General features: G+C 41.2%; 5 protein-coding genes across 5 annotated transcripts; 3 read left to right on the top strand and 2 right to left on the bottom strand.

Moving 5' to 3' along the window:
* Positions 1–455: 455 nt before the first annotated feature.
* Positions 456–665, top strand: EAF02_004314 (uncharacterized protein; the record flags this gene model as incomplete). Its single annotated transcript, XM_038900362.1, has 1 exon — positions 456–665. One exon carries the CDS (start codon positions 456–458, stop codon positions 663–665), a length of 210 nt encoding a protein of 69 aa, XP_038760069.1.
* Positions 666–887: 222 nt separating this feature from the next.
* EAF02_004313 (uncharacterized protein) lies at positions 888–1,558 on the bottom strand (the record flags this gene model as incomplete). The annotated part of the gene is made up of 2 exons (XM_038900361.1): positions 888–1,154; positions 1,514–1,558. 2 exons carry the CDS (start codon positions 1,556–1,558, stop codon positions 888–890), a joined length of 312 nt encoding a protein of 103 aa, XP_038760068.1.
* Positions 1,559–3,681: 2,123 nt separating this feature from the next.
* On the top strand, positions 3,682–5,126 carry EAF02_004312 (uncharacterized protein; the record flags this gene model as incomplete). The annotated part of the gene is made up of 4 exons (XM_038900360.1): positions 3,682–3,811; positions 3,873–4,141; positions 4,257–4,340; positions 4,419–5,126. The coding sequence occupies 4 exons, from the start codon at positions 3,682–3,684 to the stop codon at positions 5,124–5,126; spliced, it is 1,191 nt and encodes a 396-aa protein (XP_038760067.1).
* A 6,326-nt stretch (positions 5,127–11,452) lies between these two features.
* On the bottom strand, positions 11,453–12,424 carry EAF02_004311 (uncharacterized protein; the record flags this gene model as incomplete). Its single annotated transcript, XM_038900359.1, has 1 exon — positions 11,453–12,424. The coding sequence occupies one exon, from the start codon at positions 12,422–12,424 to the stop codon at positions 11,453–11,455; it is 972 nt and encodes a 323-aa protein (XP_038760066.1).
* An 813-nt stretch (positions 12,425–13,237) lies between these two features.
* Positions 13,238–14,840, top strand: EAF02_004310 (uncharacterized protein; the record flags this gene model as incomplete). The annotated part of the gene is made up of 2 exons (XM_038900358.1): positions 13,238–14,384; positions 14,434–14,840. The coding sequence occupies 2 exons, from the start codon at positions 13,238–13,240 to the stop codon at positions 14,838–14,840; spliced, it is 1,554 nt and encodes a 517-aa protein (XP_038760065.1).
* Between the last annotated feature and the right edge of the window lie 332 nt (positions 14,841–15,172).

Raw genomic sequence — 15,172 nt, 5'->3', positions numbered from 1 at the left:
ATTTATTCTTTATTTTTTGGTGTGTGGTGTGTTTTATACTCTGGATATTCTCTGGATATTCTCTGGATACATACTTTATCTCTCTGGATAATTTGTTGTATAAACTCATAAACTCACATTGAGAATCGAAAAGACCAATTCTAAAAAATCATCAAATTCAAAGCATCCATGCATCACAAAATCATAACAACTTACGGAGTACGATACAAGAGAGTTGATGGGAGTGGGTCTGGGAAAATTATCATCGACATCACTTGCAGCACTAAAGCATGTCAATGACGACGAAAAGGTTTCAAATAGAAGTGGATAAGGGAGAAGACTGAGAAGAGAAAGAAGTCAGGGAAGGCAAAAAGATGGTAATTTGGTCGAGATGACGAATTTAGATCTATTCTCTGGTTGATTTGTTGATGTGATTTCCGTGATCCGTTCTGGGATTTGTCTTGTGTTAGAGAATTATGTATTGGAGAGAAGATGTGGTTGATATATATGATATACATACTGTACGGACTCCGGAGTCATCACATAGAGCGAACTACAGAGTACACGATAAACTTCCACGCGGCCATGCCGAACCATTGGAGATGCAATTATCCTCTTGTCATGATGAATCTGCTCGCTTGGATGGGATCGGAGTGGATGGTGGAATTTCTGCAGCTAGTCCCTGACTATCCAGATGCTTTGATACTTGGAGTTAGGTGTGCTCGGCAGTGTTGATTATTGACAGCAGTGATTTACACTCCATTGACGAATGAGGTAAGGAGAATGAAAGACACGGCAGGATTGATGGGAAAAGAAAGGAAAGGAAAGATTTTGGTGGATCATAGGAGCAGGTACTTTGTACGGGAAGGCAAATTATGAAATCAAGATGGATGGAAAGAAAAATCAAATCAAATCAAATCAAACAGAGAATGATAGCGATATCGATATTTCGGGCGTTTCGGGCGTTTGATGTTTTCCATTTCAGCTGTACCGGGGGGTGAAGGGTTGAGTTTGATTGTGGTAACTTGGATAACGGAAAATGCATCGCGCACATCTTTTGCTGAATTGACGTTACAAATGGACGATCGAATGGTCAGAGATACCTTGGGACCTGGATATACTCGATGGATGCTGGAAATGTGCACAGTCATGAGGAACTGGTTGGGAATTGTGAACTGTGAATGGTTGGCGTGATTAAGAGTTTCTATATTCTCTACATGCTACTCGTATAGTGGGAAGAGAATTGACAAGACGGGAACGGGAGGGTATTTAGTTTGAAAGAGGGGGATGATGATGATTATGGGTTAAAGATATAATGCTGCTTTTATGATGCATACCTAGTATTTAGATGCATATTTAGATGCATTCTGTATTTAGATGCATTCTGTATTTAGATGCTGTTAGCTGTTGGATGTTAGATGTTAGATGTTAGCTGTAGATGTTAGATGCTGTTGGAGACGGTTAGATGCTGGAACTTGGATGCATTGATTAGATGCATATCTAGTACTCTGTATGTAGACTGTAGTAGATTTACATGTCCACTAAGCTTGGTATGGAGTACATGGCGAAAGCAAGTCATTCTTAGGTCGAGAAAGAGTGTCTACCTCGACTCCTCGAGCTTACTTGCTCTACTAATGTATCCAAAAGTATCCAAGAGTATCCAAAAACAGGATATCTCGAAAAAAGCAATTCATACTATCATGTACCTATATATAACCCGTACAATCAATAGTAATTTGGTTTCGAATTGATGAGGAGTTCACATAGTACACATACACCATACACGGTATAAAACACCAAAATAAGAATCATTAATGTCAATGTTGAATGTCCAAGAAAGCCAAAAGTTACTTTTTCCATCGCATGCGGTATCACTCACTAGTCATCAATCAAGCAACCAAAGGCGTTTTTCCAAGAAACTTTCCAACGGTTCAGAGGCAGTCAAAGTGGTCGGGTCACGCATCCACTTGTCCGACACGAGTGCCACCATGCCATGTTATGCGGGAGGGGAAGGAATGATGTGATATTGTAGATGGTAGATGATAGATTGTGAGGTGGGTGGTGGCTGGGTGAGCAAGATAGATACTAGATATGGTTTGATGGGTGTGGTTTGATAGATAATTGATGGATATATTTGATGGATATGTTTAATAGATACATTTGATAGATATGTTGATAGGTACCTCGATGATTTGATAGGAAAAGGAAGGGAGAGTAGAATATCAGAATTTCTTCCACCTCTTGACCACAAGCATTTGTTGACCGAGTAGGTACAATATCTTCTTCCTCTTCTTTCCCTCTGCACAATCATCAATACCTTCTCTTCTCGACTGACACTGACACCACGACGGTTTTTGAGTTTAAGAGGTTCAAGACATTTCCCTCGATTCATCTCTTTTGACCTGCCTAGGTCCTAGGTAGCCGGGTAAAGTACTCTAATTGAAACTATTGTAAAGCTAATTCAGCCTCATACACAATAGCCATACCAGCCATACCAGCCATACCAGCCATACCAGCCATACTAGCCATCCTCCTAATCCTCATAGCTTCTCCACGGGACGAGACCATTTTATGAAACACTAGGCCCGAAAGGGGATAAAAAGAAAAGAAATCAAATCAAATGCGCCATGGACCAATGAGAGATCTGGAAGGAGACACATTTATTAATCAAAACTAACCTTAACAGAGGGGATATCGGTCCACCACGAAATGTTACTTGCCGCTTTTCATTTCCATTTGGGCCGACACGACGAACCAAAGAGAACTAAATAAAGACCTTTCGTACTTGACAAACTGGTGAACTGGTGAACTGGTACTGGTTGGTGTACTAGACTAGGTATCTTCTCTATCTAGGTACGGCTCTTTCCTTTCCTTTCCTTTCTGACTAGGTCCTTACATTCAATCAAGCTTGGAATTTTCTTGATCTATTATCAATCTATTTTCCTACTTTTCTCTCTCTTACTACCTTTCCCTATCTACGCTATCTTTCCACCTATCCACCTATCCATCTATCCATCTATCCATCTATCCATCCATCCATCCATCGCGCTTTCTCTCTCTCCTCTCTCTCTCCCTTCCTCTTCCTCTTCCTCTTCCTCTTCCTCTTCCTCTTCCTCTCTTTCCATTTCCATTTCCATACATCTCTCCTCCTCCTCTTCCTCCCTCATCACATCTCCCTCTTCCTCCAATTACAATCTGTCCTACGACCTTTAAACTCCACATTAAATTAATCTCCTACTACTTCCCCAATTTTCCTTTTTCGTCTTCTTCTGCTTCCTCCTCCTCCTACATCCAACCCTTCTCGTCCTCTTTGGTACTTTTCTTACATCACCAAAACCCTCAACTTTACATTCGTTCTCTTATTACTTTCACTTTCTGAAGAGGGGAAGGATTATACCAATCTCTTAGTAATTTCAAACGGCGTGAGATGGCTATCGTTGTCATCACTCTGTGACGGATTGATTTGATTAATTAACTGGTTGATTGATCGACTACATTCAATGGGATACCTTGATTGATATCTCATATTCTAATCCCGTTCGTTTGCAATCCCGCATTCCACCTTCCCCGACATTCCATTGACTGTTTTTTCCGGCAACAGCTAAGACATATATGATCATCGATAACCTTACCATTGGAGAGAGAGAAAAAAATCCATAAAGTCACCACGGAGATACTTACTCCTCAAAAAAGTTATTGATCATGTTTTATTCGCTGCAAGATTCTTATCGGCTGGGGGTCGTCGCCATCTGCCTCTTCGCCTTGGTCAAACATGTTCAGGGAATATCGATGGAGTATTGCTCGACCTTGAATACAGGCTCTGGCAGTGCCAGTAAGTCAACCTTGATGAATCAATTGGAGTCTGACCATTACTAATCTTGACCTTCGTGTAGATTCCTCTATCTATCAATCCGATGGTCTTTGTCACGATTTCTGCTTGGATGAATATGCTTTTGCGGTGGTACAAGGATCAGAATGTTGGTGTTCAAATTATGTGCCTGGGACGACATCTTCGACGAGCGATTGCAATACCCCATGCCCAGGTTATCCAGATGATACGTGTGGTGGAGATAGTTTATATGGATACATGTCTTTGACATTATCCCCATCGGGAACAAAAGGAGCGGCTACAACATTGTCGACTTCGACTTCATCTGAGAAGGTTAGTACTTGGATACAATCCTGTCTTCTCCTTTCCTCTCCCAACCTGAGTCACCATCTCGATGCTTTCCCGTGTGCCTTAACTGGCAACCCATTTGACTTCTTTTCAATGTTAGGTAACTACTTCGACGTCGAGTCCTGAACCAGTGACCACTTCTTCTTCAACTGCTGAAGCCACTTCTTCTACTATCGTTCAACCCGTACGCGACTTTTTTTTGATTTCAAATTTATTTAAATCTTTATCTCATCTAAAATGAACAACATGTAAAGTCGCCAAGCTAACTTTTCCGAATAGAAAACTACTTTCATCAACTAGCTCCACGGAAGCATCCAGTACTTCCACAATACCACCAACTACAGTAGCCGCCCAGAAGTCGTCTTCGTCTACATCGGGCTCGACAAGTTCTACGTGGACACCCACTCCAGTCATATCCCTCGAAACTGTGACCGGTCAAGTTCGAACGGTTACTGTTACCCCAACTGCACCACCAAACTCAAGCAGCAACTCGTCGGTTTCGAAAGGAGATGGAGGTTTGACCACTGGAGCTGCTGTGGGTCTCACGATTGGTCTGGTAGCTTTAATCGCAATTATCGCGGGTGTTGCATACTTTTGTGTACGGAAGAGGAGACAAGAAAAGGCCGAACAATATGCAGCCGTTAACAGTCGGAGGGAAAGCCTAGCCGGTGTAGCCGGTGTGGGTGGACCAATACCATCGAGAACCATGAGCGAAAATTCACGATTTGTTCTCGGCACCGATGGAAAACGCGTGATCGAAACGTGGGAACCCGAATTACAAACACCTGGATCCAGGAGGAGTCAATTGATGCCTGTGGATCCAAGACTGGATCCTTTTGCTGCTCCCTATCAACGTGGAGATAATAAGAGTCGAGAGAGTATCAATACTATTCGAGATGATCACGATTACTCAAGGCGCGTTCATCAAACAGGACCAATACTTCGAGCTGTCAACCCTGATCCCGATTAACAACCTTGATTGCATCCTTTCCTTTCTCGCCACAGACGATATTACGAACCTTCTATTTTCACCTTCAGAAACATACAGGATTTGAACGTTTTCACCGCAATTTAGGTGAACGTTGGAGTTTTCAGCGAATCATCTCGGATAATACCCTTCCCGAAGACAGCCAGAGTTTAATTGAAAGATTTGGGGCTCATTCATAAATAGCACTTGGATTAAGTATCATATTCATCCCTTACCAAGTTAATAATGGTAATTTGTCATATGACTACGACAATCCTTGGTGTGGCTTGTTTCGGCACACCCTTTTCATTTTTTCATTTCAAACTGTATTCATAGATTTTACACGCACAAGCGATCGCCTGGTTCAATGTTGGATGAGATGCTCAAAAGAGATGTCTTCTAATCTTTGAACTTGTTATTAAGATGCATATATGTGCTTAGTGGAGGTGTGAGGAAATAGGTTAAAAAGCAAACGGTGGATTGTACATACATTGGAGATTGAAAATTAATTCATCTCGGAAAACTTCTGGCTTGTTAATGAGTTGCTGGGATGGGTGTAAATGGATAGGAATACGGTTCCTGGAATGATCCAGCGAAACATAGGTACATGGACATACAATATTAAAATTAAGAAATTATTGTGTATTAATTGGATTTGATGCGTGTGAGTGTAGGTGTAGGTAAGTGTAAGTGCGATCTGTGAGTCTTTTAGTGAGTTAGTGGATTCGATCAAGTGATATATGGATGGATATCATTCAGGGGGTAAGAGAGAGGCTTCTTGCTTGGAGGAATAGATTCTGGATTATCTTAGTTTGGATGAATAGCTATATTCTAAGGTCATTCATCGACCTTGAAACTAACTTGAGATGGTTGGAGGGATAGATTTAGTAGGGGAGAGGGGAGAGGGGAGAGCTTAGAGAGGAGAGGGATTCTAGATTTTTTGTTAATGGGGTGGGGAAGGAGGGGTGATATAGAGGATGTGGAGTGGAGAGATTAGGATTTTGAGATTAGAGATAGGGAGGAAAAAGGAGGGAAAAGGAGGGAAGGGGAGGGGAGTGGAGGAGAGGTAGAGGGTAGAGGGGGGAGGGGAATAGAGATTTTATATGGGAAATTTTAAGGGGGGGTGAAGGAGGACGGGGATGAGTCGAGGGGGATGAGGGGAGGATGATGAGGGGAGTATGATGAGGGGAGGATGATGAGGGGAGGATGATGAGGGAAAGGGAGGGTGAAGGGGGAGATGGGGGAGAGGAGGGAGAGTGAGGAAAATGGAAGAGATAGGGAAGTGTAAAGGGAAGAGGGAGAGGAGAGGAGAGGAAGAGGGATAGGAAGGGGGTTGGAGATTGGGGATTGAGGATTGAGAGTTGAAGGGTAGTGGGGGAGAAGGGAGAAGGAGAAGGGAGAAGGGAGAAGGGAGAAGGGGAGAAGGGAGAAGGGAGAAGGGAGAAGAGGTAAGAGAGAAGGGAGAAGGGAGAAGGGAGCAGGGGAGAAGGGAGAAGAGGTAAGAGAGTAAGAGAGAAGGGAAGTGAGAAGTAGCAAGTGGTATATAATAACTTTTCAAGAATTAATAAGAGGAGAGGTGATAGTGAAGAAAGAAAAGAGTATATATGATATTATAGAATGTAGAATGTAGAATGATTTTAGGGGGCTAGGGGTTAGAGGTTAGGGGTTTAGGTGGGTGGGTTTATTTTGATTTTGATTTTGATGGTTAGTGTGGTGTGTGTTAGGTGGTTTTTGATTTGGATTTGTTTTTAATGATCAGGTGGGTGGGTGTTTTTTATTAGATGATGCGATTCAGATTTTTGGATTTAGATTTAGATTTAGATTTAGGGGAGGGGGGAGGGAATGAGATAGGAGGAGATGGGATAGAGAGAAGATGAGATAGGAGGTTGTTTTTTTGTTTTTTGTTTTTTGTTTCTTAGCGAGAAGGTTTTGATGGGGGAAAGGGGAGGAGGAGATGATAGAAATGAAGGATTGGATGGATTGGATTGGATTGGATTGGATTGGATTGGATTTGGATTGGCTAATTGGATTGGATTGGATTGGATTGGATGGCTTGATTGGATTGGATTGGATGGATTGGATTGGATTGGATGATATAGTATAGTTTGGTGTGGTAAATATAAAATTGGGAAATAGAGAGAGATTAAGAGGGTTAATAGGGAGGGAATAGGGAATAGGGGAAATAGGTGAAGATGAGGTGGGATGGAGGATGGGATGGGATGAGATGGGATGGAATGAAATCAGATGGATTAAATAAATAAACAAATAAAATATTGAAAAAGAGAAGTGTAAAGTGTGGATATTGAAAGGGGAGGGGAAGGGAGGGGAAAGTAAGTATACAAAGGGGGAGATTATAAATTAGTATGATAGGTGTGACAGGATCTGATAGATATGATTTAGTAAAAGGATTTGATATAGTGAGAGGATGAGAGGGTTAAATCTGTGTATGAGAGGGTTTGTGATTGTGAGGGTTAGTGTGTATTATGATAGGAGAATGGATGGGGGATGAGGATGTTTGGATAGGAAGCGGAAGGAAGGGAGAGGAAGGGAAGGGAGAGGAAAGGAAAGGAAAGGAGAGAGAGGAGAGAGAATGAGGTTTCGTTTTTGGGGGTATTAAATGGGAGGGGAGAGAGATGGGGTATCGAAACTCGAGTAGTTTATAGAGAATAGGAAGTTATGGAAGGAAATTAAACTGCTGTCTAAAAGTTGCAATCTCACTTTTCTGATAGAGTGGAGTGGGGAATAAGACGAGGAGGGGGAATTGGAATGGATCTAAGATGTAGGTAAAGAGCTGGCTGTGTGTGACAAGTGTAAATACCGAAGCTTCTATGTGGAAGTTTTTGTGGAATAGGAGGATAGTATATGGAGTTGTAGATTGTAGATTGGATCTTCGAGGTTGTGAGAGGATGGAAATAGAAAAGGAGAAGGAGATGAAGTAGATTTACTAATTAATATGAAATCTCGATTATCGATGGCTTTTGGATTCTGGAAGGAGTTTGTAGAGGGCTGTGTGTGATGCTGAGTATTAAGATGTGGTTTTATAGGTATGGTAAATGTGGTGTGTCATCTACTGTGTAATAATAAAAGGAATGGAGAAGGTAAGGGGAAATGAGGATGAAGATGATGCGTTACTGTTGTTGTGGATGTATATTGATTATATAAAGTTCTATGAGAATATTATTTAGATGCGGATAGGTATTGAGTGATTTGACTAGCTGGAGTTATAGGATTTGTTTGTTGGTAATAGGAATAGGAAACTTGCTTATTTATTAGCTTGTAGGCGATGAATCGTTCTCGATTTATTATCTTGTAGTTACTTTCTTTGTGTAGTTTCATAGAAGTAATGATCTTGAAGTCAATGAGTTTCTGCAGGTATGATAATGCTATTCAAGTAAGAATTGAATTGAAGATGGTAAGAAAGGAGAATGGAAAGTGCATTTTGGTAGTGAGAAGAGTATTTACCCATTATAGAACTTTGACACTATGCGTATCCTCTGGACAAATAGGAGTCTAGAATTTATAATCTCTTACAATATTTGAAATGAGGAACGAAAAATAAACTCCCCTCTCTCACTATAAAAACCCTACAAGTTATCTAGAGTAGGTAGAGAAGTCGATATCCAATAGCAACCAAAAGGTTGAGGCTAAGTCTACTGACTGAAAGTCAGATTATATATCGTATGTTTGAATCTCAGTATACTGAGATGAAACAGAAAGAGAGATTAACACAAGGAACAGTTGAGATATTAAGATAATCTTGTGGTAAAAATTCAATAATCATTAGGACATCGACAATGTAAGTGGAAAACGACAGTGGAAATACTTTAGATTTATCGAAAAATAACATTAGTTGTTCTTACAAATGATATCACTTTCTCACGATTCTAATAATTGAAGAGATGGTAATAAATCACAAGAGTAAAATGATATATATGGAATTATTGTTAAATTTTCCTACCCCAAAAAATCTTGTCAGTTCGTGACTCGCGATTCTCAAGCGAGTTTGAGTGTCACGACTTTTGTTTTCTTTGTTTTTTCACATATTATAAGTGTTGAGATTGTATCAAATTGCACTTTTGTGAGTATCTTTAATTATCAGATGATGAAAAGAATAGTATCTTGTATGAACGAATGTTGAGATAAATAACGAGATAAACAACGAGATATCTAACAGATAAATACAAAGTCACGTGTAGTATTAAAGCTACAATCTCAATAACAAGTGAGTATAAATTGCAGAAGATGATAGTTCATATGATTCTTCGTGGATTTACTAGATGTTCGGAAACTGCAGAAATAATTACTGCTGTTGTGGTATTATGATAAGGAGCTGGGATTTTGTGAGAGAGATAGATGGTCTGGATTGTTACTGAGAATTGTCAATCTATTATTGTGCTTTATTGTAGTTTGAAGGGATTTTGTTTGTGACTATTTTAATGGCTATAGGGATGATTATTGTTAAAAACTAGATTAATATTTGACGGGTGGATGGATGAGATAGATAATCGTGACAACGAGAAAATTCCACCTCAATTTTAAATTCGCATCTTTTCGGAAGAGAAGTTGCTAGAGATTTATGACCGAACCCCAAATTCAAGAATTACAAGAAACTTTTCCTGAGAAAGGGAGCTTATTGATTAACTTTCTTGGTTGATGAGTGAAGTTCTCAGGGTGGTTTATATAAGTGATTGATTTTTCAAATTATCATGCGCATACTGCTTTCTTACTACTAATTCAAGCATGGGGATAGAATTTCGAGTGCTAGGTTCAATATTTGGTTGATAATTCACACGCAAGAAGAACTCGATGTGAATTTGGAGGTAGTAAAGCATAAAAGGAACGATCTACTTATCAGCTTGAGTCGCAAATACAACGATCACAACTCATAAACGAAATGATGGACGGCCCTAAAGTAGTGCATCTAGATTGGTTCGAATTTTGATATTGTAATAAACTCAAGGTGGTGTTGTTCTTGCAATATGTTTGAATGTGTGAGAGGCTTCTGAATTTGACGTATAATAATAATGATGGAAAAGAAGGGGTTTCGATAACATATTGGTCTCGCTTGTTACTGTCAAAGGTATCAGTGTTGAAGAGAATCGCTCATATGATGAGGGGTTTACTCAGTATTGAATAGACCTAAATCACCTTCCAAATGAGAATCCATATGATTTAAAATTCTCACTCAAAAAGTAATTCGAATGGCTTGCTCGTCTATAATAGCTTATTACAGGTAGATAGAGAATTTTGAATAGCTATTCTCTCTCAGATAGCTCCATCCTAGACATTTTTATACAAGATATCAGATAATGACGCCTTTAATCATCGCGCATCAAGACGAGGATCCTCGTTACATCTCGAAGTTTAGCGAATAAAGAGGTATAAAATTGACTAACGATGTCACTCACTGTGAATTGTCAACTGCAAGGAAGGCTCTGCTTATAACCCACCATGTAATGGTTTGAGAAGATGTGGGTGGATGATCAGTAGAAAAATGTGTTCACTTTTGATAAGAGCTTCTATTTGAGGAAGATAGGGAGTACTATGTCCATGTGTATATCGATTTGGTAGTCTCAGTGTTGTTGCTAACGTTCAAAGATTATTGTCGTTTATAGCCATCAAGTTGCCAATACTTTCGCTCGTGATTTTATTATAATTCGGAGGCTAAAAGTTGTAGATAGAGTTATTTTGCGTCGAGATCTGACTTGATCTTATCGACAAAGATTGTCAGTCTTCAGACTAGGACGATTGAACATGCAGAATCATTGAAACTCTTCACCAACGCTGTTTCACTGTAGGATAGCAATTCAAGATCTAGCAAGAGAAGAGCCTTATATACCAAGATTTGTGGTCGTTTTAGAAGAAGGCATTGTCGAGATTAAGTGAAGAAACTGTGTGATTATATACACATGCAGATACCGTAGAGGTCGAGGCACTGCTCATCCAAAGGTTGCCGAGTATTGAAGCCTACTTCACTTTCATTAATGCAAATTTAAAAGCCTTCGAATCTTCACAGAGTCAGACACCAGAGTTCTAATTAATCACTTCACCAGTTCACTCAAGTAAAAAGCATCCCAATTTGCTCATAATCATAATTCATATCCTTTTAAATCAACTAACCATCCCCTCATTTATAAGTCCTATCCTTAAACCCCCCAATAACTTCCACCGTCCTCGTTCCATCCTCCGCATCCTGATACAATCCCTTTGCAATATCCGGATTCAACTGTAATCTCTGCTTCGCTCTAACCCACTCCTCCATCGTAATTTCCTTCTCAAATCTCGGTTTCACCCCCGCCTCTTTCAAAACCGGCGAATCCAAAATCGGCTCAAACAGTATCATTATGCGGTCTCGCAAAATACAAAAGTCCAGTGCGCTCATACTCCCACTGATCCTTGGGTGGCGCCACGACTCGATGAATAGACGATTTGAGCCAGCCGCCAGTGAGCTGCGAGATTGTGTCTGCGAGGTTGACGGTAATGGTGCCGGGTTGTGCGGATACCCAAGTCCATTTTCCGTCGTCGCCGAGAATTTGCAGTCCGGCGACCGGTTGACGGAAGAGGAGGGTGACGGTGCCGAGATCGGTGTGCCCGGTTGTTTGGCCGTAGCCGCTGGCTTCGTGTTCTTCGGGGTGCGCTTTGTGGTAGATCATGTACCGGAAATGGTCTTCGCTTTTCTTGTCGTAGGTGTGTTGGTTGACGAGATATTCTTCGTCTGGGAGTTGGAGAATGATGGCGAAGAGACGGAGGAGGGGGAGAACTACATTTGAATGGAGTGCTTTGGAGAAGACTTCGATTTCGGGAAGATGGGCTTGGAGGAGAGGAGGTTGAGCATATTTGCCTTCAAAGTCTTTGGTGAATTTGGGAATGTTGTAGATCTCGATATTGTCTTTAACTTTTCCAACTTGATGATGGTTGTTTCGTCGCCAGCCGTTGTAATCCGCGTTTGCATAGTCAACTTCATACTTGGCTTTCTCGTCCACGGGAAGAGTAAAGAAATTCTTGGCGAGTGTAAATTGACGATCTACTTGATCTTGAGAAAGACCAAAGTTCTTGACATAGAAGAACCCGACATGGTGGACAGCGTGTTCAAGTTGTTTGGCGAGACGTTCTTTTCCACCTTCATTGTTGAAGTCTGAGAGGTCTAGTGTCACGAGCTCGGCCCAGGGAAGATCTTCTTTGGTCTCAGGTGGATGTGTGTATTTTGGAAGGTGATCAAAGTCATATTGTGTTGGATCTTGAAGAGTTTGAGTGACATCTGGAGCCGATGTCACGACGGTTTCGGTTGTGATAGTAGACATGATGTGTGAAATCTTGGAATGAATGATGATTATGATTTCAATAAATTAGCGACAATGACTTGCAATCAATCAAGTTCTTAAGTATTATCCCTATCCTATTTCCGGCAATTCGGCACATCAAATTGTATCTCCTCATTTTGTGGTTATGAGATATCTCCAAAATTTCGTCATCTGCTCCCCGCATGACACCATCATCAAATCGAGCGCTCAACCCCCATGAAACGACGATCATCCACCATGATTGCAGCAACTAGTCGATTGATTAGTACCATTGTCGCCTACGCTTATCAATCCATGGCATTAACAAGCTTCATTGGCTTGTTAACATCCTAAAATTCTCCGGTCGGATAGAAAACCGGTGGTAATTGTGGAATCGTCTAATCGAGGGGTTCATGATGTAACACAACGACAATTCTCCCAAATATCACGTCAAGGTGAACTAAGATACCAGACATATCCTAAAAGTGGAATAAGTATTCACCCACTGGCAAAGCATGAATTCCAGATAGCAATGTATCCATGGAAAGGTTACGTTCGAGTCTTACGAGGATTTAGGATCAGATAAGAATGACTTCTTCAATTGGAGCGAATGCAAAAAATATCAAAAATACGAATGATGTTCACTGATGTCGCCATATGTTAACTATTGAACGAGCGTAAATTCTAGATCCACAAGTCTGAATGGTCGAGGATGGGTTTGAGATGGCGAAGCGGTAAACCATTATATACGTAAAAGCCAATCGAAACTTTTAAGCAATACACCCCACGTTGAAATTCGGACTCGAGGTTATTTCCGAGTAATCAAGAGTAATCATGTCCGAAGTCAAAGAGAAGGATCTCGGGTCAAATACCTTGCCTACAGATATCACTTCAACAGATGGCTCGATAATATCCCCATCTTCACATCAAGACGCCAACACTGAAGTTCCACTCAGATCATGGGAGAAGCCCGGATTCAAAGGTTCTATCCATCGATTCTTAAGAAGTGTTCAAGGCTACGTCTGGGATGATCCAGACAAACCAGCCATCGAAAAACGTTTCCTGCTCAAACTCGATTTCTTCCTCCTTACCTACGGCTGTCTTGGATACTTCTGCAAGAACCTCGATCAAGCCAATCTGAACAATGCCTATGTTTCTGGCATGCAAGAAGCGATCAAGATGAAAGGCAGTCAACTGACATACATGGGAAATGTCTTCACTGCTGGCTATGTAATAAGTCAAATCCCTGCCGTCATCCTAGTGACGCATGTTCGACCATCGATTTTGATTCCCACACTTGAGGTTCTCTGGTCTATCTTTACATTCTGTAGCGCGGCTGTTACTAATGTATCGCAATTGTACGCGCTGAGATTTCTCATCGGACTTTGTGAGGGGGCTTTCTTTCCTTGTATCATCTATGTGATTGGTTCATGGTATACGAAACAAGAGCGGGCGAAGCGTGTAACATTATTTTACTGCACCGCGACGTTAGCCACGATGTTCAGTGGCTATCTCCAAGCAGCAGCTTACGATAACTTAAGCGGACATCTTGGACATGCTGGATGGCAATGGCTGTTCATCATCTGTGGTACCATCAGTCTTCCGGTCGGCGTCATTGGATATTTTTTCAACCCCGATTTTCCCGAAACCACTCGAGCTTTCTATCTCACGAAGGCTGAGATCAAATTAGCCAAAGAAAGACTCGTTCGCGATGGCTACAACACACTCGGATCGTCAGCTTGGGACAAGAAAAAGCTTTTTCGAATGATGGCGCAATGGCAATTTTGGGTCTTACCATTCGGTTATTTCTTCATCCAAGCGAGCCTTCCGTCCCAACAACCGGCATTTGCATTATGGTTGAAAGCTAAAGGCAACTCGGTCCACGATAGAGATGTGATCCCAACAGCTCAAGCTGGTATCGGTGTAATCGTTCAAGTTGTAGCCGCTATGATATCGGATTCTAATCTCTTACACGGAAAAAGTTGGCCACCGATACTGGCAATGGCAACTTGGAACATTCTTCAGCGCAGTTGTGCTAGCCATCTGGACTGTACCTATCAAGCTGAAGTTCGTTGCATTTTATCTTGCATATTTCTCAGCCGGTGTGCCGGGAATTTGGTTTTCTTGGTATCCAGATCTTATGTCTCATGATCATGAGATGAGAGGATTTCTGATCGCTACAAGTAATATGTTTGGCTACATCATGCAGATTTGGTACTCGGATGCGGTATGGAGAACTGAAGAAGCGCCTGAATTTCGTCCTGGTTGGATTGCTGCAACGACTTTCGGAGCGGCGACTGCCTTGACAGCGCTATTGACGAGATTTCTTGAGATGAGAGATGAGAGGAAAGGAATTGGAGCTTATGGTTTTAGGTCGAACGACCTGGAAAACTCGAGAGGTGGAGGCTCGATAGAAAACTCCGCATTGATTATCTAGTAGATGAACATCAATAAATAATATAATATACTATTCTGTACCAATCATCTTACCTTGATAGTCCAGCTATCCCCAACTAAATGCCTGTCCTTTTGTAAGAGAATCGTACGAGCTCTAACACAAAGTTTAAGCCTATGATACATGGGACGATGAGCCTTGGAGAAGTTGCAAGTAATCTTCTTTGTATTCAAAAACAGCAATAACCTATCTAGCTATTTGGTATCTATGATAATCCATTGCAGACTCGCTATCTTCTGTTTTAAGTAGTCTAGCCTGTTCCATATAGAAGCCTTTTGAGACGATTCCCAGATTTTGAGACCACTCTCATGCCT

The sequence above is a fragment of the Botrytis sinoallii genome, assembly GCF_014898435.1.
Source record: "Botrytis sinoallii strain Bc 23 chromosome Unknown BSIN_006, whole genome shotgun sequence".
Classification (NCBI taxonomy): domain Eukaryota; kingdom Fungi; phylum Ascomycota; class Leotiomycetes; order Helotiales; family Sclerotiniaceae; genus Botrytis; species Botrytis sinoallii.
This window is presented reverse-complemented; position numbering and strand designations above follow the sequence as displayed.